This window comes from Dunckerocampus dactyliophorus, chromosome 2 (assembly GCF_027744805.1).
Source record: "Dunckerocampus dactyliophorus isolate RoL2022-P2 chromosome 2, RoL_Ddac_1.1, whole genome shotgun sequence".
Taxonomy (NCBI): Eukaryota; Metazoa; Chordata; class Actinopteri; order Syngnathiformes; family Syngnathidae; genus Dunckerocampus; species Dunckerocampus dactyliophorus.
In genome coordinates, this window is record NC_072820.1 from 35,031,964 (window position 1) to 35,059,898 (window position 27,935).

At 37.8% G+C, this 27,935-nt stretch overlaps 1 protein-coding gene and 1 long non-coding RNA gene across 3 annotated transcripts in view; one reads left to right on the forward strand and one right to left on the reverse strand.

Moving 5' to 3' along the window:
- The window catches only part of LOC129195037 (double C2-like domain-containing protein alpha), a 39,707-nt gene extending 12,587 nt beyond the window's left edge, over nt 1-27,120 (forward strand). The window contains exons 6-11 of the mRNA XM_054800741.1: nt 5,368-5,494; nt 6,329-6,388; nt 10,245-10,450; nt 17,930-18,011; nt 18,207-18,303; nt 25,179-27,120. Coding sequence (XP_054656716.1) covers nt 5,368-5,494; nt 6,329-6,388; nt 10,245-10,450; nt 17,930-18,011; nt 18,207-18,303; nt 25,179-25,315 — 709 coding nt within the window. The 3' untranslated portion in view covers nt 25,316-27,120. The remainder of the gene's footprint in view (nt 1-5,367; nt 5,495-6,328; nt 6,389-10,244; nt 10,451-17,929; nt 18,012-18,206; nt 18,304-25,178) is intronic.
- On the reverse strand, nt 1,929-27,012 carry LOC129195052 (uncharacterized). Of its 2 annotated transcripts, XR_008573849.1 has the most exons (6): nt 26,927-27,012; nt 25,126-25,402; nt 6,297-6,500; nt 5,339-5,492; nt 2,448-2,649; nt 1,929-2,375 (listed from the first exon to the last, which is right to left on the reverse strand). It is a non-coding gene; the product is annotated as an uncharacterized LOC129195052 (long non-coding RNA). The 2 variants fall into 2 exon arrangements; XR_008573848.1 differs by having other exon boundaries at nt 1,929-2,649.
- Nucleotides 27,121-27,935: the final 815 nt, after the last annotated feature.

Genomic DNA, 27,935 nt, shown 5'->3' on the forward strand with positions numbered 1-27,935 from the left:
TGAGAAAAGCCGAGAATTGTCACTATATGTGAATAAAACTTTGGCCACATAGGATTGAGGATTTAAAAGGACTATCTCTAGACAGAAAGGACTCACCTGTGAGACTGTGTTAATTCAGAAAAGGATTTTTAAGAGCAGGAGACGTGTGGTTTAATTCACTGTAACGTGCTAACATCACTTACTGAAATATTGCCACTTGTCTATCAAGTCATGTGCACCAGCAACGGAATTCACACCCCTTTTCAAATGCCAAACATAATGTAGATAATTTGACATATGCAATCTGGCCGCTGTATCAGTTTAAAGTTAAGTTGCTTTCATTAACATCTGGACTGTATCTGCACTCACCGGTCACACAGCATGAGGTACACCTGTACCATCAAATGACATGCAACAAAAATGAATTGAAAATGTTTATTTTCATATATAATTTTGGTCAGTTTTGGAGTTTAAATGACAGCTACAACAACAAATCCAAGATAATATAGGATACACTGTAATTCGATTTATTCAGGTGTCAGTGGCGGAGGCATTAATTTTTTAATTGGGGTGGCCATTACTCACATAGGGGTGGCAATAAGTTGATACCTGAAATGTCTAGATGGCCAGCGGGGTGGCCGGAGCGTGACCACCCATAGCTCCTCCACTGTCTGGTGTACTTATTGTTGTGGCCAGCAGTTGCATAAGCTTAAACCTAAGATACTTTTAATATGAACAGCCTTTTTTTCGTAAAGTTACCACAGACATACTGAAAGCAAACGATCCACTTTCCCGTTTCTCTTCTGTGACTTTATTCGAGGATAACAAAAGAGCAGAAGTCCATTTTTCTGAGGTGCAATCTTGTTTTCTTTTTACTTTACTTCTCCACCTACATGTTTTATCTCTACTGCAGCAGGCAGCAAAGTTGAAAAGTCTCAGGGGATATCATTCAGAACTGTGTCATATTGATTATACTGCCATTTTCAAGCTTGAAGAAAACTAGAAATTTTTACTGTTTTTTTACTTAGCATTTTAAATTATTCCACACACTACACAGCTACTGGCTGTGGAAGCCCATTTTTCTCTGAATGTTAAAGTAGACTGATAGGCAAGACTTTTCATTTTAGTAAGCTGACTCTTGAAGAACTACATAGTATATAACACACTAGACAGCAACTTTTCACATTTCCATTATTTTTTCTCATCCTTTTTAAACACCTTTTTACACCTCCTGCTCATCATTCATCAACGTATCTTCGTGTTTCGTTGCCCTTTCAAAAGGTTCCCAAATTCTTTGTAAGACAAGATACTCGACTTGAAATTACCTCAAAGGTTTGTCGCCTTTGTCCTCAGGCAACATCTGCCTCCTTTCTGCAATTACATCTTTTATTACCATCACTAGAGAATGCCTTCTGTCACCATTAATTCATATTTTTCAGACAAATAACCATATGAGAGGCAGCAGAATGTTCTGTTCCTCATACTTGCTTGTCTTGCATTCATAAACACATTCATAAAAGGTAGAACTTCATTTCTGCTTCTCCCCATACAATACAATACAATACAATTCCATTTCACCGAGCTTGGATTTAAATGAATTTTTTCCTCTCACCCACGTCTCCCCTCTCCCTCACTTCACTGTGTGGTTTTGATTCACGATACAGTGCCTCACTCCAAGGGGCCAACCCCGGCCCTCCACGTATGGCTTGTGCAAGCGATGGCCATAAGACATTGACAGATCCATAAACATGGATTAACTTTGTCCTGCATGTTACACTTTCTCTACCCCATAGCAAGAAAAGTGGTGCTTGTAATATAATATGTAAACATACTCCATGTGATAGGATTTACAGTCGACCTTTGTTTATCACGGTTAATTGGTTCCGCAAATTAGAAATTTCTGCAAAGTAGGATTCAATATTATTAAATGGAATTTAATATTCGTAGTAAGAACATACAAAACCTGTTTATCACTTTTTAAATACAATTTTTAACATCATTAGAGCCCTGTAGACATGAAAAAACACCCCTATAGTCACCTTTACACGCCTATTATTCTTTGTTTACAAGACATTGCTCAATTTAAACATGCACTTTAAGCATGCTACCAAGCTAACTAGTTAACCTCAAATTTATTTCTTCTAGACGTAAGAAAGGGTTTCAATCAGAGTGTAGAAGAAGGACAAAGTAAGGGGCTATCCAGATGAAAACATTTTCAGGTCAAAATGGCAAAGTTTTTTTTATCTTTCCAGCCTTTCATCCACACAGGAATGGTGTTCTGGGTGTTCCCCTCAAAAAGGGGAGGAGATGTGCAAACGTCAGGGTGAACCTTGCTTACCGCCACTGCCCAAGCGGCAGCCTGATCGGGCCCCAGCTCATAACAAACGAAACCTTGACTTAGTCAGAGGAATAGGTACAGGGTGATCAAAAAGTAGTGAACATTGGTGCAGAAATTGCGGCTAACTCACCACAAAAATGCTGTGGGTGAGGAATGCTAGGCTCGCAAAGGGAAGTAGCGGCTATGGCCGGCGTCGGGAGGATGCTACTAGCAACCACGTCGGTAGGAGGGGCGGTGCTGCCGGGGCGCTGCAATGATTCATTCAGCTGTCCACCAGAGGGAGCCAGAGGGAGCCTTCTTCTGGTGGCAGCAATGGCCAATGAAATGCTTTCCTGGGAAGAAAAACTGTTAAAATAGCTGTTGTTTTTTATTCTCAACTCTTTTGGTACTTTGGTATTGGTACTTGTATTGTATATTTCTTACCTATCTTTTGAGTGTTAAGTTGCTGTGTAGTGATTTTAGCGTTCTTTCTAAGATGACACCGTGAGTCAGACTATTATATCAAGTAATGACCTCCTGCGATTTCCGATGGGTTGACAAGCTCATCAAGAGTTTTCTCTCTAAATTTTGTGGTTGCGGCTTTAACACCATTGTGTCTTATGCACCGTAAATTACGGTATATATACTGTACTGATATATAGAATATATATTATTATGGTATATAGGCTAATATATATTGAACGATTTTATACTATATCTATTGTTCGTCATTTAATTGACATAGAGGTGCAGCTGTCTAAATTAGAATATCATACAAAAGTTATTTAATTCCAGGAGTACAATTCATATTAAAAGACCAATTAAAGGTTCAATATGTTTTTGCAGTTCATTTGCTGATTCAATCGCTGACTAACAGTTTGCAATATTGAACTTTTGGACAATTTTCTAATTTTATGAGCTACTGAATTTTATTATTTTTTTTAATTAGCTGTAAGATATAATCATCGAAATTATTACGAAATTTAAAAATACATTCCTAAAAGAGTTAACTCTACATGTAGTCACTCTATAGAAAATGGTTTTGGTTTGGTTTGGTTTAGTTTATTTGAACATGAAGGTTACAATGGAATACATCTCATGAATCATTCTTTGACAGTTCCACATGTCCAAAAAAGGAGTAGGAAGAAGCAAAGCTTATTTAATCCTACCCCCCATCCATTCTACATCTAGTACAGTACATGTAGTTCACTTCCTGCATTCCATGTCGTGTTTTCTGTGATAGTCAGGATAATACATAATAGATAACAGTAAGACAGCCCTCCTCCTCCCCCCCCCCCCAAAAAAATTTAAATATATATATACATATACAGTAATAATAATAATAATAATAATAACAATAATAAATAAATAAATAAATAAAAATTTTATATAAACAAAAAAAACAAAAACATAACAAACCTGGCAGAACAATCAAGACTCTTCTGCCTTGTATTTAGCAAATATCAACTGCTTGTATTGTTTTTTGAATTTGCTCATCTCTGTACATTGTTTTAGTTCCTTACTCAATCCGTTCCATAATTTAATTCCACACACGGAAATGCTGTGGGTTTTCAGCGTAGTTCTCGCGTATAAATGTTTTAAGTTTAATTTTCCTCTAAGATCATATTTCTCCTCTCTGATTGAGAAATACTGTATGAGATTTTTGGGTAACGAGTTGTTATTAACTTTAAACATTATTCTAGCGATTTGAAAGTGTACTAAATCTGCGAATTTTAATATCTGCGATTTTAAAAATAGAGGGTTTGTATGTTGTCTATACTTGGCATTGTGAATGATCCTTACAGATCTTTTTTGCAGTACAGTGAGTGAGTGAAGATTGCTTTTGTAATTATTACCCCGTATCTCCACACAATACATTAAATATGGTAATACTAAGGAACAGTACAGAGTGTGGAGTGATTTTTGGTCAAGAACATATTTTGCTTTATTCAATATAGAGATATTTCTCGCCACCTTTTATTGTATATATTTAATATGAGATTTCCAACTCATTTTTTCATCTATTACAACCCCAAGGAATTTATATTCTTCCACTTTTTCAATATCCACTCCATTAATTTGTATTTGGTCGTACGTATCCTTTCTGCTATTACCAAATAGCATTATTTTAGTTTTACTTAAATTCAGGGATAATCTTCCTATCAAACCTTGATTTTAATATGACCATTTCATCCTTGACCTTTTTAATGAGTTCTTGTGTGCTTTCACCAGAACAGAAAGCGGTGGTATCATCCGCAAATAATACCAATTTTAAGTCCTTTGTTACTTTACAAATGTCGTTGATGTACAAATTAAACAGTTTTGGTCCCAGTATGGACCCCTGGGGTACTCCACACGTGGTGTATAAACTCCCAGATGTGTATTCTCCTAGCTTTACAAATTGTTTCCTCTTTGCTAGGTAGCTTTTAACCCAATTCAAAACTAATCCTCTAATTCCGTACCTTTCTAATTTTGAAATTAAGATATTGTGATTAATTGTATCGAAGGCTTTTGTCAGATCCATGAATACAGCTGCTGCGCATCTACTATTGTCTATGGCAGTAGTGATTTCCTCCGTGATTTCGATCAGTGCCATAGAAGTTGAAATGTTGGCTCTGTATCCATATTGACTGCTAGCAAATAATTCATTCTTATTAATAAATGTGTCCAACCTATTATTAAATAGCTTCTCCACAATTTTAGAGAATTGTGGTAACAAGGAAACTGGCCGATAATTTGTAAATTGGTGTATGTCTCCTTTTTTGAAAATTGGAACCACCTTGGCTGAACTATCAACTAATGAAAAAAAATTACTTTTAAAATATATTCAAATTTATTGAAATACACCTGTGTTTATTTATTTCTTCGCTGACTGGTTGTGTGGAATCACATAAGTGGTCTCAATTTTTTACTTTCAGTTCCCAAATATGGTCCCTCATCCTATAAAGAGTAACATGACATTTATTAGCTCCTGCTTCTTATTTTTGTTTTCCTGCCTCCTTGCTGTTTCCCTTCTTGGTCATTCTTGTTTTATTTTTTTACCTTCCTCCTCCTCCGTGTCTCAACACCAGGGTGTCTGTGTGTGACGAAGACAAGCTGACGCATAATGAGTTCATCGGAGAGTCGCGGATTGCACTGCGTCGCGTCAAGCCCGACCAGATCAAGCATTTTAACATCTGTCTGGAGCATCCACCGCCTGTAAGAAGAAAACATACACATTCATGGGGTTCCAAAAAAAAGACTCAGAAAATCAAAACAATTATGGACTATTTATTCATAATTTTTATCCTGTTCAACATCTGAGTGCTTTAAATCACAATCAGTGTTTCACATACAGTACATTCATTTCTTTATGTCAGCCCACCACGAATAAATCTGGGTTGCAATAAATTTATTTGGCGCTAACTGTTCGCCCTCGCTCATAAATATATTATAATGCGACTGTCTGTGAAGCTTGTCGTTGCAGTAGATGCCATCGTAACTCAGCATCTTAACACATAATAACTCTACTCTTGTCAACGAGCAACAGGTGGCGCTGTCTGTCCATCAAAGGCAATGTCCAGACTAACACAGAGATTTTCAAAAACGCACATTTGCCCCACTCCGATGCGAACAAATGTCGACCCACACAAGTGGAGTTTTTAAAAAATCTGTCCACATAAAAACACATTCACTGGCTGTCATGCGTATTTTGCTCAATCAAAAGCCTGAAAAAACTACCACAACTGACTTGGTCGTGCGTTATAACGTATTTGTTTATCAATATAGTGCAATATTAGCTATATAATGACGTGCCTATTTCTTATGACACAAAACAGCCTCCATAAAAATTATATGCACATGCATCATAGGCAATTACGCAAATTAGATGATGACGCCACTCCCCACGCAACAGAACACTGCAGATAAGACTGCAGTCCTATGGGAAACACTGACAATCGTATCATTCGAATGGCTAGAAAACATACTCATGTTTAAAGTGGTTACATCCTCCACTCACCAGGTGTCTCCTTCTTTTTTCTCCACCTACAGCTGCCCTCACCCACAGCGATGAGCACGGCCCTCAGAGGAATCTCCTGTTACTTGAGAGAGGTGATGATGCTATCTGTCTGTCTGTTCATGAATTAATTTTCTATAGTACTTCAGGGACACAGGGAGGCTGGAGTCTATCCCAGGTGACTGAGATGAGAGGTGGCTACACCACCTGTCAATCACAGAGACAACCACTTTCAGCAGGGGTGTCCAAAGTGCGGCCCACAGCTGTTTTTTCATTGGCCCTTGCCAATATTAAAGGGGACCTATTATGCTATTCCTCTTTACTGACCTATAAATGTTGGTACAATGTTGTATTCTCGTGTTAAACGATGCCAACGCATCAGATAATGGGGTTTGTGCATTTGGAAGTGAGACATGAAAGCAGTTTTGGACGGCTCTGCACGCTGTGTTTTACAACGTTTTTTTAACACCGAGTTCCATTGCTACCCAGACTTCCTTATATAGGCATGACCAGACAAACGCTGTAGGCCTGCCCTCTCCCCGCTCTGCTTCGCTCTGCTCTGTTCACCGTTGGCTCCCAGGAAATGTTAGTTCGGGTGTGCCTAAAGAGGTAAGCATCAGGCAGAAGTGGTTGGAGTTGCTGATTCCCAGCCAGCAAGAGAAAAACTCTTGCTGGCAATGGCATTTCACACGGGACTGTTTTGTGAACATGGCTCAATACGAAGCTGGACTACCCACCAAACTGTTGCTGAAGTCTGATGCCTTTCCAACATTACTTGGTCGTGTTGAGGAGTCAGAAGAGCAAGCTGTAAGTAACAATGTATCAGTGTCCTAACTGTGTTTATTTTGTGTAAGTAATCGGACAAAAGGGGTTCAGCAGTTGTCCGTAAGTCCTCGGGATTGCTTGGGAGTGTGACCAATCACAGCGGAGTGGGCTCGGCGGGAGGCGTACCTGGAGGAGCGCCAGGGGGGTAAAGGCCCGAATATTAGTATAATAGGTCCCCTTTAAACAAAATAAATAAATAAATAAATAAATAACCAGCAACATGGAAAAAAGCAGTAATTTTACAAGAATAAAGTAAAACTTTTTATGGACAGAAAGTAATAAAAGAGAAAGAATTTGTAATCTTTTTTTTCTCATTTTTACAACAATAAAGTCTTAATTTGGCAGAGAAAAAAATATTTTAGAAGCACAAAGTTTAAATAGTAAAGAAATCGGCCTATATGTCCTATATTGGCACACTGATACAAACAGTCCATTCCAGACTCCAGCAGTTCTATCTAGCAGCGCCCGGATAGAGCCCACAGGATCACAACAACAGCATGTGCTAACATGTTAACAATAGCAAGTAGTAACAGTGATGTTGGCCATAGCAGTATTTTTCGTGAAAATCTGAAAAAGATGATGCAACTGAGTGCAAAACTTGTCATGCAAAAGTTTCCCGTGGTGACCCCGCACTGTTTGATTTTTCACTGTGCAGTCCTCGGTGGAAAAAACTTTGGACACCCCTGACTTTTTGAGTTTTCAATTAAAATCTATATTATAGAGAGACCATGCAAACTCCACACAGAAGGTTTCCAGATATGATGTAGCAGCAGTGTTGTAATCTATATTGGATGGTTTGAGCTGCGCTATGTTCAGTGACCCATGGTTGCACAGTGACCACATTTAACGCTGATGTGCACAGGCATATCCATTCTGAGCAGAGCACCTCATCCACAGCAGCAAAACACAAACTTTGACGTGTTATGCAAGAGAAACTACTTCCATAATCACAAGAAATATGAAAGCAAAAATAATTCAGATGTCTACTTGTCACCAAGCTTGTTTATTGAGTCTGGTGATTGTTTTTCTGACGTTTGTCCTCTTCTTAAAAAAAAATCATTCCTGTTCATCAGTTTGCGTGCTGCGGCCGCCATCAATGTCTATTTGTTTCCGCCTCTCTAATGAGTTGCTCCCTATCGACCCGTGAAGGTCCAAGCTGTTTTACGAACACACACCAGCTGCAAATGATCATTCCTAATTGCCAAGTCCTGAAGTCGCATGAATGCTCTCCCTCATCCTCTTCCCCAAAAATGTTAAGTTCTGAAGGATGTAATTGTGAAAGAGAAGCCGAGGAGACAATTAGGGTTGGGGAGGGAAGGGAGGATGAATGTGAGGCGTGTGGCATATTGATCACTTACTGTGTCTTGCTCTCGCCTGAAGATAAGACTTAATGAGAGATGGAGTGATACAGAGAAGGCGAGAGACATTTAGAGCAAATACAACTTCTCCTTTTATGAGAAATTACATCGCTGCTATTCCAGTAAATAACCCCGTAAATAACATACATGTGTAGATGCTCCAGGCCAAATGGGTGAGTCATTGCCTCCCTCTTTCACCCAACTTCTTCCACCTGTCACTTTGTATCTTCTGTGTCACCCCTGCTTGTTTGTCAAAAGCTTTGATAATAGTTTGCTATTGCACATGTAAAATACTTCCGTAACATGACTGGAGGCAGACACTTCACCTCTTCCGACTCATAGCAGCTCAGCTACAGTAATAATAATAGGAACAGTAATAGGAAATAGTTATTAGATCCTTGTTTCTTTAGTTTCTTGTTCATTTCAACGCCTGGTACAACTAAAGGTACATTTGTTAGAACAAATAAGGTATAATGATGGCAACAAAAATAGCTCATAAGCTTCACTGTTTAATTTAAGAGCAGATATCTATTTCTTGATAATAACCAAAATCACCTAAGTTCTTACATCAATAGCTATGGCACTGCAATGACAAAAAAATTACTCATGAGCTATTTTTGTTGCCATCATTATATATATATATCCAAACAAATGTATCTTTAGTTTTACCAGACATTAAAATGAACAAGAAAATGAAGAAACAAGGGTGGTCTAATAATTTCTTCCATGACTGTAAATGCCACATTGCCACGGGTGAGCTCTTAGGAACATCCTCTTTGCTGAATAAGATGAGATTTAAGGTTATGGTTATGGTTTCATTTATTTGAACGTGCATACATACAAGTTACATTGGAATACATCACATATCACAATTCAATTTTAGTAATAAGTGTAGTAGTGATTAGGCATAGCATTTTGTACACAGTGGTTCAGGACTCTTCTTCTTCCTTGTACTTCTCAAAAAACAACTGTTTGTATTGTTTCTTGAAATTGCTCATGTTAGTGCATTGTTTGAGTTCCTTGCTCAATCCGTTCCATACAGTAATTTGATTCCACATACTGAAATGCTGTAAGTTTTTGGCGTTGTTGTAGCGTGTAAGTGTTTTAAGTTAAATTTTTCCTAGAGGTCATACAAGTCTGTCTCTTTTGTACCAGATCAGAAATTTTAATGTGTATACGTTTTTTGGGACACCTTGTTTATAACAATCAATCAATGCGTGCGTGCGTGCACACACACACACACACACACACACACACACACATACATATACATATACATATATATATACTGTATATGTATATATATACGCATTTTTGCCTTTTTGTAAATAAAAAATAATAATAATCGCGTGCCCCCCACCGCCATCCTTCCATTTTTCTGGATGTAGCACCCAGAAAAAGTTTGGACACCCCTGAGTGAGTTCATCAGTCAAGTGTGTGCTACAATTCCTCTTAGTTCCCCCTGAATCTCAAATCTTCAGCTTACCAAGACATTATTTCAGGTCATTGTCTTTTACCACACTGTCAACCTGTCTTCAGTGTCATCAAAAGTTACACCATGGGAGTGCTCAAACAGTAAAGTTGCTGTAGGCTCGACCTGCCAAACTGATGATCCTTCAACTATCTATGAGTGCAATTTCAATCTGTCAGGGAAAAAGAAAGTATGAATTATAGCAGCCTGTGTGGTTATGTTACTTTTGATTACATGCAGCCTCCTGCAGCCCAAACTGTTTTTTATTTTTTTGTTTTATCTTCTCTCTCTCCTCAGTGGGAGACAGAGCAGCAGAGAAGTCTGGAAGAGAGAGGACGCCTGCTGCTCTGCCTGCAGTATCTACCCCCGACTGACAACGATGATGCTGACGGGAAGGGTGAGGCCAAGGAGAGGACTCGTGGTGGGCTGTGCGTTGGCGTTAAGCGCTGCGCACACCTGGCTGCTATGGATGTTAACGGCTTCTCCGACCCCTATGTTAAAACGTAAGGACCATATCCAACCACAGATTGGTGCACGTGGTCATTATGAATGCGAGAATCAACTCCAATTACAATTTTATTTTGAGCTATATTAATGAGCTGTAGAAAGTCATTAACAACTGCCAACTAAGTGAATGAGAATGGATCACAGTTATTAAAACGTTAACTTTTCAAAAATCCTGGCTCTGCTGCCAAAATGTTTATGAGTTTAATAGTTTCCTTGGCGGTCTGACTGGTAGTGTAATAGTTTTCATACCTCAAGTACCCCCAATTACCCAGATAAAGCTAAATGGAAAGCTAAATTATACAACCCGGACAGAACGCGTGATTAAAGTTTATGAAGAGTGAATAGACCTGCTTAATTCTACACCACCAACAGAACACGACCTCTTTTAGAAGAGTCTAACGACGACGACAACTTGTCCTTTTTTTCCAATATCTCCTCCTCCTCCACCACAACGACGTATGCTCGACCACTCCTCTTCAAAGGTAAATAACATTTATCATTACGTATTATTATATCACTTTTATTATTGTTTTTTTCATTAATTATCCTCATTTAATATTACTACTGCATCCAAACTCATATTTACATACATACACATATACTGTATATGTATGCACGTACATGTAGTACCTATATCATTGGTAATATTACCTTTTCCCCTACTTAAGAACAATTCGACATAAGAACGGTCGTCTGGAACCAATTGTGTTCGTTAGTTGGGGACTTAGTGTAATTATACTGTTACATGTTGACCAGTAGAGGGCACTGTGGGACTGCGGATAAAAGTTGTAAAGAACTATTAGGTTAATAAACCGCTGTTAATAAAGCGATTAAAGTTAATCGGGGACGTGAGTCTCTCCTTCCCCACAACAAGGGGCATTACAATATTGACCAGTGCACATTGTATCACACCAGGAAATAAATGGTGTCACTGTCTGCAACAAGCTCCAAAGAAGACAGCTTTTTTTTATGTGGAACAACTGACAGTTTGTGTGGATCTTGTGAATGATTGGGACTGAGATACGACTCAGTAATTAAAGTCTACACACGACGGCTTCATTACTTAAAAAATGAAACTTTTTCGTGCATGAAGCTTCTGCTTGAGTCGGTATTTTGACCGCTATATGCGGTCAGATATTGACCAAGGGATACAAAATGGGTGGCCGCTGGCCGCGTTAGACAGGTGACTGCTATACACAGGGTCTATAACGCAAATTTTCTGCGGGGGATTTGTCAGTGGCCGCTATAGGCAGGTGGCCGTTCTATACAGGTTGCCGCTAAGACAGGTTTGACTGTAGTTGCATCCCGACGGGAACAATGTAATACACAAGGCGCACCTACGTGTGGTGCTGTGAACATACACGCAGACGGAGCCACATGGCACACCAAACCACTGAAGAAACCATTGCGTCATTTTGGGAGTATAAGACAATAAATGCCGGCAGGTGGCCGTTCTATACAGGTGGCCGCTAAGACAAGTTTGACTGTATATACTGTTGATATATTTGTATATTTGTGTGTATATTATATATATATATATATATATATATATATACACTTAGTCCCCAACTAACGAACACAATTGGTTCCAGACGACCGTTCTTAGGTCGAATTGTTCTTAAGTAGGGGATAAGGTAATATTACCAATGATATAGGTACTACATGTACGTGTATACATATACAGTATATGCGTATGTATGTATATGTATATGCGTTTGGATGCAGTAGTAATATTAAACGAGGATAATTAATGAAAAAACAATAATAAAAATGATATACAGTCAAACCTGTCTTAGCGGCCACCTTTATAGAAGGGCCACCTGCCTATAGCAGCCACTGAAAAATCCCACCCGGCAAATTTAAGTGTTATAGACCCTGTGTATAGCAGTCACCCATTTTGTCTCCCTTGGTCAATATCTGACTGCATATAGCAGCCAAATTACCTACTCAAGTAGAAGCTTCACGAAAAAGTTTTGTTTTTCAATCAATGAAGGCGTCGTGTGTAGACTTTAATTACTGAGTCCTAGCTCAGTCACAATCATTCACAAGATCCACACAAACTGTCAGTTGTTCCACATAAAAAAGCTGTCTTCTTTTGAGCTTGCTATTTCCTGGTCAAACATGTAACTTTAAGAGCATTTGCACCAAAACATTACAGCAAAGTAGGCTGGGAACAGGACGTACTCCCAGCAACGCTACAATAAAAAAAAAAAAAAACATATGCTAGCATGCATGCAGCAGCGGGAGCAAAACTGAGTTCGGTTGTACTTAACTGAAGTATTTTATCAGTTATCAGTTATTATTAAGCCTCTAGCTTCCTTTTAGTAAGTAAAAACCTTGGCTATGATTGCACTACATTGTCATGTAGACCTACAAAGTACACTTGGAAGAACAAGAGGTGAATAAATGTATTGCAACTGATGTGAAACTGATGAGGTGTAGGATTAAATAAGCTTTGCTTCTTCCTACTCCTTTTTGGACATGCAAAATTGTGAATTGTACTATGTGATGTGCTACTGTTTGACTCATGCATGTTCAGGATTAAAACCATGAACCATGATAATAACAAGCCTAGTAGTGTTGTACAACTTTTATCAGCAGTCCGCAGTGCCCTCTACTGGTCAACATTATTATTATTATTTTTTTCCCTTTTTTTTTCTTTTTTTTCCTCTACTGGTCAACATTCAAACTGGACGCCAACCTGTCTATAGAGGCCACCTGTCTATAGCAGCCACTTTTGCAGACTCCCTCTAGTGACCGCGATAGACAAGTGTGACTGTAATAGTACGTAATGATAAATGTTATTTACCTTTGAAGAGAGGTGGTCGAGCATATGTCGTTGGTTGTGGTGGAGGAGGAGATATTGAAAAAAAGGACAAATCGTCGTCATCGTTAGACTCTTCTAAAAGAGGTAGTGTTCTGTGGGTGGTGTAGAATTAAGCAGGCCTATTAACTCTTCATAAACTTTAATCACACGCTCTGTCCGGGTTGTATCATAAAACACTATCATAAAGCCTTCCTCTCTCCTCTTCCTCATCTTCCTGTATCTGTTGGTCCCATTAGCAGTGTCACAGTGCCCTCTGCTGGTCAAGCATGTAGCAGTATAAATATGGGTTTGCCGGTCAAGCATGTAGCAGTATAAATATGGACTTATAAGGCAAAACACATGAAAATATAGACCAGTCGGCTTGTGTTCGTATCTCCGAATGTTCGCACGTCGAATGTTCATTAGTAGGGGTGTATATATATATGTGTGTGTGTGTGTGTGTGTGTGTGTGTATGTATACAGTCTTGGAACAAATTATTTGACCACCCTTTGACAACTCTAAATATGTCTTACATTTTAGACATATTTTATGTCTTATACATTTTTTTGATTGTGCTGCAAACCCTTAGTGTTTTTCAATGAGCTCCATGAGGTAGTCACCTGAAATGGTTTTGACTTCACAGGTGTACCTTGTCAGGGTTACTTAGTGGAATTTCTTGCTTTATTAAACAAAAACAAATCCTGTAATTTTTTTTCATAAAATTTTGCCACGCTTTTTTTTTTAAACAGGTCCCAAGTAAGTGCATCAAAATTAAAAATACTGACAATGAAGATGATAGTAACATTATGTACATTTTGTGCACAGGTTTCAGTGTGGGGAAAATTGCTTTCAATTCATGCATAATTGATCGTTATGTTGATACATTGATGACATCTCACTGAATATCCCTGAAACACACACACACACGTTGCCTCTTTCCCATGCATCCACTAATCCTCTGCATCCCACACATTCAGCATTATACACCACCATGTTTCAGCTGAGATGCACGCTCACATCTCTGGCCTTTGGCGCCAGGATTCTTCCAAGATGCTTTGTTGTGTCTGAGAGCGTGTGGGAACATACGCGCTCATACACGGCAAGCTGTGGGTGGTGGGTGGAAAGCCGAATAAGAGCTTTCGCCACACTCCTTCCAGCTGGCTTGAAAATATCCAGGATATTTGATGACAGCTCGCTAATGGATACTGATGCAATCTGTGTGTCGTGTTGGTGAAGGAGCTGGAGCTCATGCAGCGAGGGAGCCACACACTTGCGAATAACGCAATAAACACAGCAAAGGGAGACTTTAGAGCATATTTTTTTCCCCACTGACAGATAAATGACCAGATGGTTGACAATGTCACACTCCTCAACAAAGCTACAAAGTTAGACTAGCCCTCAGAGCGAAGATAAGTCCAAATAAGTACTAATAAGTACTTAAGTACCAAATAAGTACTTGTACTACACAGGTCACTTCCTGTTGACCGGAAAGGACGTTCATGGCAAGACCATTTGCTTTGACTTTTGCTACCATAGTTTTGAACTATTTTTGCATCTTCCTGACCACACTTTGTGATCACAAAACCAGAATAGTGTCCTGACATTTCTGACTTCAACTCGGACTGGTGAGAGGTACGAACTCTCCGAAATAAATTAATTATAAGCTCCGACAGCCTTTAGTAAGGCAAGCTAACCAACTAACCGCCGAAGCTCAAGGCTGTTGTTTAGCAACAAGGCAAAGGAAAAAACTATTTGATGCATGCGTGGAGAGCAGATACCCTGGAAAAGCCAACCGTGGAAAGAATGCTAGAGCTAATAATAAAAAAAAGTCACAGATGAACTGACTATACTAAAAAGATGGTTTGATAAAAACAAATTATCCCTGAAACTAAGTAAAACTAAAATAACGCTATTTGGTAAAAGCAGAAGGCATACTTACGCGCAAATACAAATTGATGTCGTGGATATTGACAGGGTGAACAAAAATACATTTCTGGGGTTTATAATAGATGACAATATGAGCTGGAAATCTCACATTAAAAATATACAACATAAAGTGGCAAGAAATACCTCAATACTGAATAAAGCAAAATTTGTTGTGGACCAAAAATCACTCCATATGCTCTAATTGCTCTCTGGTATTACCATATCTATCTTATTGCATGGCGATAGGGAAAATAACTATAAAAGTACACTCCACTCGCTAACCGTGCTACAAAAAAGCAGTTAGGATAATCCAGAATGCTGCTTATAGAGAACACACAAACCCTTTATTCCTAAAATCACAATTATTAAAATTTGCTGATCAAGTACATTTTCAAACAGCTAAAATTGTGCATAAAGCAAACAATAACCTGCTACATAAAACGTTATACAATTCTTCTGAACAAGAGGGAGGAAATCTGACCTTAGGGAAAAACGCTAAAAACACTCTGCATTTCAGTATGTGGAATCGAGTTATGGAACGGACTGAGTAAAGAACTCAAACAATGCACTAAAATGAGCCATTTCAAGAAACAGTACAAACAGTTGATGTTTCCAAAGTACAAGGAAGAGTCCTGAACCACTGCGTACATACAATGCTATGTCTAATCACTCTTGCTTCTTTTTTCATGAGAACATTGTCTGTTCTCACTCATCAACCAACTACGTTTCTGTTAACTATTAACCCTTTCATCAGTTATTATTATTATATATTTATTATTATTGATGATAACCGCTATGACCGTATTATGATTTCTTTACATTCACTACAAACCTTGACTCCTATTTTACCACATTATTATACTGCCTTATCATTTTCCTATGTAATTCAAATTGACAAAGGGTACATTTAATACACAGGAAGTGTACAAATGTATTGTAATTGATGGGAATATGGGGTATGCATGTATGTATGCGGGGTAGGACTAAATAAGCTTTGCTTCTTCCTACTCCTTTTTGGACATGGTGAACTGTGAATTGCAAAACATGAGTAGCTCTTGGCCATTTTCATTTTGTAAAAGTAGCTCTCACAAGGAAAAACGTTGGTGACCCTGCACTATGTGATGTATTCCAATGCAACTATGCGTGTTCAAAATAAACTAAACCATTACCATTGCCAATGACCACAAAAAACATCCTCCCTGCTTTTTAGCCTGAATTCAGTCCCTTTTTCCTCCCTCACTTCCTCTCTACACTGATTTGATTTCTTAAAAATGATCAATTCTTGAGACAACAGCAGGGTCTCCAACAAGAAGTCTAGTTATGAATCAGCACAACAATACATTTGTCTCCGAAATTAAAATCAAGTCAGAAAAGGATTTACTAAAAGTTTTTCATAGGGGTATCCCGATACAACTTTTTCACTTCTGATTTCATACCGAATTGCAGCATTGTATATTGGACGATACGGACATCATTCCGATATCTGCACGAATCATTCACACTTTTATTACTTATTTTGTAGTGTGGAATGTTAGAAAAGGCTTGATTAAGTGATATCACTCAAACAGAGACCAATAAACAGAAAGAGTGCGTATGAGAAAAACTGACCCATTTACTTCTTTACGCATTTGGGGTATAGTTTTGTAGTAGCGGCTATGCATAATATAAGAAGGTTCGAGTTGCTGAATTAAGCATTTAAACCCGACTTTACTCAAAACCGACAGGGGCTGGTCACCTTTGCTGTTATAGCTAATGACTTCTTCTCTTCCCGTGGGCGTTTCCCATGTGATGCTGCTTCAAATGCGTGATGAGTTTGGTCATATTAAACTTCCCCGGTTCTGTACCATGAGAAACTTGTGCATAATAACTTTGCACTCAAACACACAGAGCCGACATCACTCCCACTCTTTGCTACTCTGTTAACTAGTTAGCACACACTGTTGTTGTGGGCTCTACCGGCCGCTACTGGATAGACGTGCTGGGGCGGAGTCTGGAATCGATTGCTGGTATCGGAATGCCAAATGCATATAATCTGAATTTTTGCTGATATCGGCCCGATATCCAATATCAGATCGGGACATCCCTAGTTTTTCATGCTTTTGGTTCACAGAAGTTTGCCATTGCAAGTTAGCATGAAATGTGAAATCTCAAATTTAAAAAAGCAGACCAAACATTGCCAGACTTTTGTAATGAATACAATAAATTGTATTCTATTTCTTTCAGATATAAGCGATGAAATAGTCCAAATACAGTGTCAATGTTGATATTGATAAGCTAAGCTAAATGCTTGTTGGTGTTGGCTTGACTGCACAGGCTTGTTTTGGTCAAAAAATAGACAATTTATAGTCATATTGATATATAATAGGATGTAAGTCAGGGGGTTTTCAAAGTGCAACCTGGGGGGAATTTTCGGCCCAGAGCTTGTTTTTCATTGGTCCTCGGCATATTCTAAAATAAATTCATTATTAATTTGCTATATTAGAGAGATCACACTAATTTGCTTAATAATATAATACAATCAATGCAAGAGGCTTACAAATATAATAATAGTTTTGAATAAACCCGTCAGAGTGGTATTAATTTAACAATATGTTTAATATTATGGTCCTAGTTTGCAGCGATGTAGAACTGAATTTATCCATCCTCCACAAATCCTAGGATAACGTGCTTGGCTATATATACACGGTTTTAAAAAGCCATTACTATTCCTTGCAGCAGGGTGATGTCACTCTTTTGTTTCAGGTACCTCAAACCAGATGTTCAGAAGAAATCCAAGCACAAAACTGCTGTTATAAAAAAGACTCTCAACCCAGAGTTTAATGAGGTACGCTACAGCGTTGGATGCATTTATATTCATTGATTCATTGAATATAAAGAGAAGGCTAATTTAGACTGCTGCTATAGTGCTTGGACACACTGTGCCACTTACTGTTTGCATACTATCATCACGCTACCTCATTAAGGACACAGCAACAAGTATTTTTGGAATATTGTCTCCACATTTGCTTCCTTTTCCTAGGAGTTCTTCTATGAAATCTCCTTCTCAGAGCTCGCCACCAAGACATTAGAGGTCACCGTTTGGGATTACGACCTCGGCAAGTCAAATGACTTCATTGGTGAGTTCAAATCACCCACTATTCATTTCCTGCTGCTGAATTTATGGAACACTGATAAGTGACTGGCTACTAAATAAGTTGTGGCGGCTAGAAGATCTGCCATAAGCCCAGTAAATATATTTGACTTTTGTCTGGCCTCTTTGCAAGAAATGTACTTTTCCCCCCCAAATGGTGCATTAGTCAATCTGTTGTTGCAACTGTGTCGTAACACTTTGTGGTTTCAATATCAATCCCTCACTCTATCACGGTTTTTCAAAAATGTTAATAAATAAATAATTGCTGTTTCGTGGTTGACTATGGCCTATTATTAGTCAAAAAATATTGAAATGAGGTGTTTCATTCGATTAAAATATTTAATCACAATTAACAAGATTTTGTCTGTAGTTAACTCATAATTAATCACAATTAATCGTGCTAGAAATAAGTTTTTAACTATAAGTAGGGATGTAAATCTCTCTGTGGTAAACGATTCAATACGCATCTAGATACACGGGTTAAGATACGATTCAAAAACGGAAAACATTTTTTTGATTAATCGAGCACAGTGTTCCCTTGTTTAACATATTCTTCCTCGTCGTCCTCCATGAACCAAAGATTCACTTACAGTATTCCAGGTGCCCTACAGACACGTAACTTGTGCCTTCAATCAGCATGTATTATGCAACAGGAAACAGGCAGTCTTGCACAAAGGAGATTGATTGACAATGGTCTCCAGCCAATCAGAACGCAGAACACAATGGCCGGGTTCTCCCTTAGCCAATCAGGACTGTTGTGGCTCTGGACACGTCTACAATGCTCACATGAGTATACAACACCCTCTACTGGTAGCAGTAGTAAATACAACAACAGACACATGCAACAGAGTACCGATAGATCACCACAAGGACGCAGAACACAATACGCTGTAAAAAAAAAAAAAAAAAAAAAAAAAAAAAAAAAAACATGCAAAATTGCACTTTGCACATTTTTGCTTGGTTAAAGAGCAATTATAAATACACAAGAGAAAATAAAAATTTCACTAAATAATGAACGATCAGTTGGTTTAATTTTTTAGATAATCAACTAAGAAATTCCAAAATTCTGGACAATGGAGGAAAGGATGAAACCATAGATAGGAATCCTAATTCCACGTTTCTCACTGATGTAAGTAAAGTGGAAATCACCAACATTGTCAATAATTGTAAAGCAAAAACATCAACTGATTGTAACGGAATTGAAATGGAAACAATAAAAACGGTTATCAATGAGATTGTAGATTGTACTACTCGTAGTAGTAGTTCCAATCTTTAAAAATGGAGACAAACATCAATTTACAAATCACCGACCAGTTTCCTTATTGCCCCAATTTCCTAAAATTATCAAGAAACTATTTAATAACAGGTTGGACAAATTTATTAATGAGAATGAATTACTCGCAGATAGTCCATACAGAGCTAACATTTCAATCTCCATGGCACTGCTTGAAATTATGGAGGAAATTACTAACGCTGTAGACCGCAGAAAGTGTGCAGTTGCAGTATTTATGGATCTCACAAAAGCCTTCAATACAATTAATCATAACATCCTAACAACGAAATTAGAAAGGTACGGAATCAGAGGATTAGTTTTGAATTGGGTTAAAAGCTACCTAGCAAACAGGAAGCAATTTGTAAAACTGGAATACACATCTGCAAGTTTAAATATTACATGTTGAGTACCCCAGGGGTCAATATTGGGACCAAAACTGTTCAATTTGGATATCAATGACATCTGTAAAGTGACGAAAGACTTAAAGTTGGTATTATTTGCGGATGATACTACTTCCTTTTGTTCTGGGGAAAGCACACAAGAGCTAATTTAAAAAGTCACGGATGAAATGGCCATATTAAAAAGATGGTTTGATGAAAACAGATTATCCTTGAACTTAAGTAAAACTAAAATAATGCTATTTGGTAGTAGCAGAAAAGACATGTACAATCAAATACAAATAGACGAAGTGGACATTGAAAGGGTGAATGAAAATACATTTATGGGATCATAATAGATGGTACTATAGTATTATGGTCCAGATACACCCTGGACTGGTCGCCAGCCAATGGCAGGGCACATATAGACAAACAACCATTCACACTCACATTCATACCTATGGACAATTTAGAGTCGTCAATTAACCTAACATGCATGTTTTTGGATGTGGGAGGAAACCGGAGTACCCGGAGAAAACCCACGCACGCACGGGGAGAACATGCAAACTCCACACAGAGATGCCAAGGGAGACGCGAACCCAGGTCTTCCCGATCTCCAGGCTGTTACTGTGTTGGCCAACATGCTAACATACAGATACCTTATTGTTAAAATCACAACTATTAAAATTTGCTGACTTAGTAAATTTTCAAACCGCTACAGTAATGCATAAACAATAACAATAACCTGCTACCCAAAAATGTCATGCAATACTTCTCTCAAACAGAGGAGAAATATGATCTTAAGGAAAAACTATACTTGAAACACTTATATGCAAAAATAACGCTAAAAACACACTGGAATTATGGAACGGGTTGAGCAAGGAACTCAAACAATGCACCAAGATGAGCGATTCAAAAAACAATACAAGCACTTGATGTTTGCAAAATACAAGACAGAAGAGTCTTGAACTTGTTTTGTTACGTTTGTCTCTATTTATTATTAGTTATTTATTATTATGATGATTATGTTAACTGTGAAAAAAATTTAAATAATTACATCAGCATATTGTTACATGACCTTATCATTACTCTGTATTAAAAGATCACATGGAATACAGGAAGTTAATAAAATGTACTGCACAAGATGTGGAAGGATGGGGGGTAGGATTAAATAAGCTTGGCTTCTTTTGGACATGTGGAACTGTGAATTGAATTATGTGATGTATTCCATTATAACTTGAATGGATGTTCAAATAAAATTAAACCATAACCATAACTAGCCGTTTTATTTCTTAAATTCACATTGTGCATAGGAACAAAGTGTATTTTCTTGGGTCTGATGGACTACATAATGGTAATTTTGTAGGAGAGAAATAATAATTACTTTACTGAGATATTACTAAGACTAAATGACATATTACATTATGTTGATGGCTGTGCATTTATAAATCCTAAACTTAAACAAGCTAACTAGAAATAAGGCAAATATTCGTTATAAGATATTGAGTTTTTGCAGCATTCAAAGTAAATGAAAACACCTCTGTAGTGGAACACATTACTCTCAACTAAGTGAGTAATTTTTTTATACAGGTATATTACTCTATCTATCTATCTATCTATCTATCTATCTATCTATCATATCATATCATATATTTATTTATTTTATAGAAAGGTTTTTAAAGTAAATTAAAAAGTGATAGATATTAGTGATAGATATTTAAAGCTCTGTCTTGAAGTACAAATCTTTGTGTTATTATTGGTTACTGGTGTCAACATTTCAGCTTTTACTAATTGTGCCTTTTGCTCTATCTTACCATTTTTGCTGATTTTTAAATTGTATTTATTTTCTTTAGTGATGCAATGACAAGTGAGCCGTGGTCCGCAGATGGCCCCTGGGCCGCACCCTGGGCACCCCTACTTTTGTAGATCTTCGTCGGGGTCGGTCAACCGCGCCTTTTGGCTTGTTGGCGCAGTCGAGCGATGGTGGTTAAGGGGTTGCGTTACAACAGTTAGTCCTAATGAGCTGCGTTTTTTCGAGGTGCACAAATATGGAGTTATTTTTGTGCCTTAATTTTGAGGTAGTAAAGACAGATTTTGAGCCACATTAAGCAGGCACATCGCTGCGCGCTGTCACTCTCTCTCCTTGTTGCTGAAATAAACCCTGTATGAAGTCACACATTCGACAGTCGTCATAATTAAGAGAAAGCTAGCCCTCCACACGGCTAACGCTATGTTAGGAAGGTGCATTAAGCTGAATCAAACTGATTTGCGCTACGTTAATGTTACCTTGTTTCTGATGTTCCGCTCCATTCGAGAGGAGATGATGCAACATATAAGATGTGTTGTGGTATGTAAGTGCCGCGTTACAACAGCTACACGTCACGGTGTTCACATAGCCGTTTAGCCACATTTTCGGTGTTTTTTACATTTTGTTTTCCATCTCTTTTGTTGCCTTGGTGTGTTCTCCCGCGCCTTCAAACCTCCGCTTCCTTCTTCGCCGTCTGCGTGGGTAACATAAGTGCATTTGTGACGTACGCGATTCCTCGAGGCAGAAAAAAATCCTCAATTATTTTTTGGAAATCGAGGTAGTCAAATTATTTGAGGAGTCGTTGCACCCATACTTGAGACATAGGCCTTTTGTGTACATACAAAAGGTTTTAGATCTTTGAGTTCAGCTCATGAATAATGGGAGCAAAAACAAATGTGTTGTGTATATTTTAGTTGAGTGTACAGGGTTTCCGCTACATGTAATTGATCATGGCACAGCACCACGACAAAATAAAAGCCGTCACACCTTAAAAATCAGGCTTTTTAAAAAAAATTTGAAAACAATGTTAAGTAATACAGTATACTGTATGAATGGATATGGATGCTATACAGACAAATACCTGTATATAGCTTATTATTTTTGCACATATTGACCACAATTACCGCAAATGTGTATAAGCAGTACCCAATAAATTTAGAGGAAAAAAAAGATTTCTACATACAGTATATAAGCTCCACCGGACTATAAGCCACAGGTGTGCACATCAAAAAATTGGATATTTAGTGCACAGAAATACGTTGGTGGTTACACAGAAATATATTTTTTTTTAACTTTTACTAAAATAAATGCTTTTTTCCTCAAACAATGCGTGCCAAACAGTGGTGCAACACGGCCATTTAAACAGTATAGAACAACACACATGTACAGTATGTAAGCTTGTAAGTCCTGAATCCTATTGAGATGCTGTGGCATGACCTGAAAAAGGCACTTCATGCTGGAAAAACCTCCAATGTGGCTGAATTACAACAATTGTGCAAAGATGAGTGGGCCAGAATTCCTCCACAGAGGCTCATTACAAGTTATCGCAAACACTTGATTCCAGTTGTTGCTGCTAAGGGTGGCCCAACCAGTTATTAGGTTTTAGGGGCAATCACTTTTTCACACAGGGCCATGTAGGTTTGGATTTTTTTTCTCCCTTAATAACAATAATAATAATAATAATAAATAATAACAATAATAATAATAATAAAAGTTTAATTTAAAAACTGCATTTTGTGCTCAGTTGTGTTGACTTTAATATGTAAATTTGTTTGATGATCTGAAACATTTAAGTGTGACAAACATGAAAAAAAAAATAAATCAGGAAGGGGCCAAATACTTTTTCACACCACTGTATATACACTCAACAAAAACAAATGCAACACTTTTGTTTTTGCTCCCATTTTTTATGAAAATATTGTTCACAAATCTGTCTTAATCTGTGATAGTGAGCACTTCTCCTTTGCAGAGATAATCCATCCCACCTCACAGGTGTGCCATATCAAGATGCTGTTTAGACACCATGATTAGTGCATAGGTGCGCCTTAGACTGCCCACAATAAAGTGAGTTTCAAAGCATTTCAGTGGTTAAGAACCGAAAATGGTCATTTGTTGAATTTGAAGCACAAGGAGGTCATATCTACTGAAAGCAAAAGCTATTTCAATCCCTAACATTTTAACAGGCCAAGTTACATGTTAAAATGAGATCCCTTCTTTGATATAACCTTCACAATTCTTACATTGAACTTGTGAGTTTTTGGAGCGTTTCTGCTTGAATTTCTTTGCAAGATGTCAGAATAGCTTCCCACAGCTGCTGTTTTGTGTGAGCTGCCTTCCACCCTCATAGATTTTTGCTTGACGATGCTCCATAGGTTCTCAATTGGGTTGAGGTCAGGGGAAAAAAGAGGGCCAAGCCATGAGTTTCTCTCCTTTTTATGCCCATAACAGCCAATGACAGAGAGGTAGGTATTATTTGCATCATGAGATGGTGCATTGTCATGCATGATGGTCATTTTGCTACAGAAGGTAGGGTTCTTCATATTGTACCATGGAATAAAGTAGTCAGTCAGAAACTCTACATACTTTGCTGAGGTCATTTTCACACCTTCAATGAGGGTCCCAATAATTCCGATCCAAAACATGACTGAACAGGCCGTACTGAACTTCATCCAGCCCACGGCACTGCGGGCTCCTGTGGTGGCGACAAGCCAAAGAAAACATCCTTGTTCTCCACATGTTATGTCTGTGCACTTGACAATAACCACGACATGTAGTATGCTTAACGCCTTTTACTTCACAGCCACACTTTACGATAACAATTACACTTGACGGCCAAACCTTAAAGGAACAGTAACCCATAACAGCCCACACACCCATGTGTGAACATAACAACACCTAGTGACCAGAATACTACATATGACTTGTCTTTCAATATTTTTTTTCTAATAATGGTCCATAATCAACCACAAACAGCAATCATCTATTAATTCAATTAATTTCTATAATTTTTTGAAAAATCGCAATAGAGTGAGGGAGTGATGTTCAAACCGCAATGTAGCGAGGGACAACCGTATGGTTCTTGAATTGTATCGCAACCCTTATATCGAGATTCATATTGAATCATCTTTAACAAAGAGATGTACAACCCTACTTAGAACTGGATCTTTTCGCTGTTCTACGAAATAAACAAGGAAAACGCCATAAAGCAGTTTAAAGAAGCTCCAATTCAAACTAACAAACACTGACTAAAACCACTCACAGTGACCTCACAAGTGGTTCAACAAAGATGTTGGTTTTATGCTACCCCCTATGTGTGTGTAGAGTATGAGTAACAGAGGAAAGTTTGATTACCTGTTTCTTGTCTTTGTCTGCCCTTTGTCCTAATGTGTTTCCATGGTGGTAAGGGGGCGTGTCCTTAGGGTGCCACTCGCAGGGGGAGACCTTACAGCACTGGATAGACTGTCTGAAGAACAAGGGCAAGAAAGTGGAGCGCTGGCACACGCTGACCAATGAGCTGCCCGGCTCCATCGTGCAGGAATGAAGTGCACCTCTCAGTACTGTACGCTGCTGTGACACTGCATCTGAAGAGGGCATTATCCCTCACTTATCTGGAGGATTTTCTGCATGACTGTAAAGGGCAAACAGCTGCCTAGTGTTGTGTCACAAATTAAGTTATACAGCAAAACACATCAACAGGGGTCACATTCAAAGATCAGTGGGTTGAATCACAGATTATAACACTCGCCTGCACAAAGCTGCTTTATAATGATCTTTTTCATTGGGATGCTTGATCTTTTTTGTGGATTTTGGTGTCAATTTAAAGAGACATTTACACGTACTGTTGGGCTGCAAAGTGATTGAGCATTTTGGTAAATTTCTAGAAACTTAGCTGAAGAATTTTGGACATATTCAGTTGGAAAAAGCTGGGACATTTCCCAAAACAATTGACAAGAATTTGGTGTCATTTTTACAAACTGTGACGTATACAAACATAAGCAAGATATAGTTTGGCCATAAACAGACATGCATGCAAACTGAGATTTTACAGCATTAGAATATACTTTTTATATATTTTTTGTTTTGTCATATGAAGACATGCATGCTAACTAGCATTTTGATATGTTTTTTCTGTTTTGCTTAAGAAGACATGAATGCTAACTATTATTTTAAAACATTTTGAGATATTGTCAAGGCTCCAGCATACACGTTATCCTAGTGAGGAGAAGCAGTACCGAAAATGGATTATTATTATCTTTTTGTCATTAGCAGACATGCACGCAAACTAATATTTTAAAACATGTAGCTAGTGTTATTAACAAGCTAATGTTAATATTTATATTTTTTTGTCATAAGCACAGGTCTGTCTTCTTGACATAATTATCTAACAATAACTCAATTGTTTTACATATTCAACTTAAAACAATTTTAAAGACAAAACTGGAAAAAAATGATCATGTATTCACTTAAGTCTTGTATATTACCACTTACAAAATTCTGTTTATTCCCATGGAAAGTTTCCAACTTTTCAAGAACATTCTGGTCTTTTGCAACCCAATTTACACGGTTTCTTCAAACTGGAAACCTTTTAAAAGAGTACTATTTGTTTACATGACAACACAAATATTGGAAAATGGGTCTACAGGTGTAACATTTGTTAAATTATACCTTCTGTGAAAACGGGGGACATGCTAATGTATGCTAAGCGCCCAGTGTAGCATTGTGGAAGTTGGCGCCACAATTTTAAAGACAAAACTGGAAAAAAATGATCATGTATTCACTTAAGTCTTGTATATTACCACTTACAAAATTCTGTTTATTCCCATGGAAAGTTTCCAACTTTTCAAGAACATTCTGGTCTTTTGCAACCCAATTTACACGGTTTCTTCAAACTGGAAACCTTTTAAAAGAGTACTATTTGTTTACATGACAACACAAATATTGGAAAATGGGTCTACAGGTGTAACATTTGTTAAATTATACCTTCTGTGAAAACGGGGGACATGCTAATGTATGCTAAGCGCCCAGTGTAGCATTGTGGAAGTTGGCGCCATATTTGTTAGGTTGTTGCATGTAAGACTTGCATTCCTGATACACACGACCAAAACATCCATGGCAAAGTGTACATTAACGACAGTGGAGATGAATTACTTACAAGCATGTCCCATTTAAGCACATATGCTGGTGAAGGCTATTCTTCAAAAGGTAGTTTTCACCGTGAAGAATGAAGACAAGTAGTTGGGGTACAGGGGAGTACAGCGTTTTTAAAAGGCGACATCGCCACCTATTGGCATGGCATGCACAGCGTTTCCAGAACACATTTTCTTTGGTCATTGATATGCAAACTTACCCAAAACTCATCTGCTTTAAGTGAACTCATGAAACAAATAACTTTAATTTAATGATTATTACTTAATTTGACCAGCTTGCACTGTTATACTGTAATGTGTCCCAAGATCTTCAAGTGGACATTTATCTGCATCTATTCATCTGTGTTTCATTGCAAACAGCCAAATTTAATGTGAGAATCGGTTCTTCCATGTTAACAGCTCCTTGACAATTGTTTTGCATGTTTGGTGTCACTGGAGCCGACTTAATAGGCAAAAACGTGCTACAAGATGACCTGCTCCTCGTCGTGTTGTTTCTAATTGCACTGAGATGTAATTCTCTTTTTATCTCATGACAATGTTTGTCTAATTTATGTTTATGTGCTTCAATGGTGAGCTGTGTCAAGCGAATATCCCAAAGTACCACTGTGTTAGTTACTTGTACTGTTCCTCTTTTGCACCAGAGGGGGCGCTGCAGAATGTTGGTTTCGTTTGTGGTTGTTAAATGATTAGATGAATTTACATTTATAAAACAGAGCACATACTTAATTTATGGATGCCATTAAGGAGCTCTGTTTAAAAAAAGCATTGCTAATATATATATATATATATATATATATATATATATATAGCTCACGTCAGCTAACACAGCAACTCAGCTAAGTTAATAACCCGAAAAATAATTTAATTCATTGGAGTAGAGCAGCCTTTCTCAGTGGTGGAAGTTCGCAAAAGTCTCTATAAAGAAGGTGTCTCATCAGTAAAATATGTTTTTGTCTAAATGAAGGTGATTTTATGGTTCCCTTTTTCATATCATATAGCCAGTAGCAGGGGTGC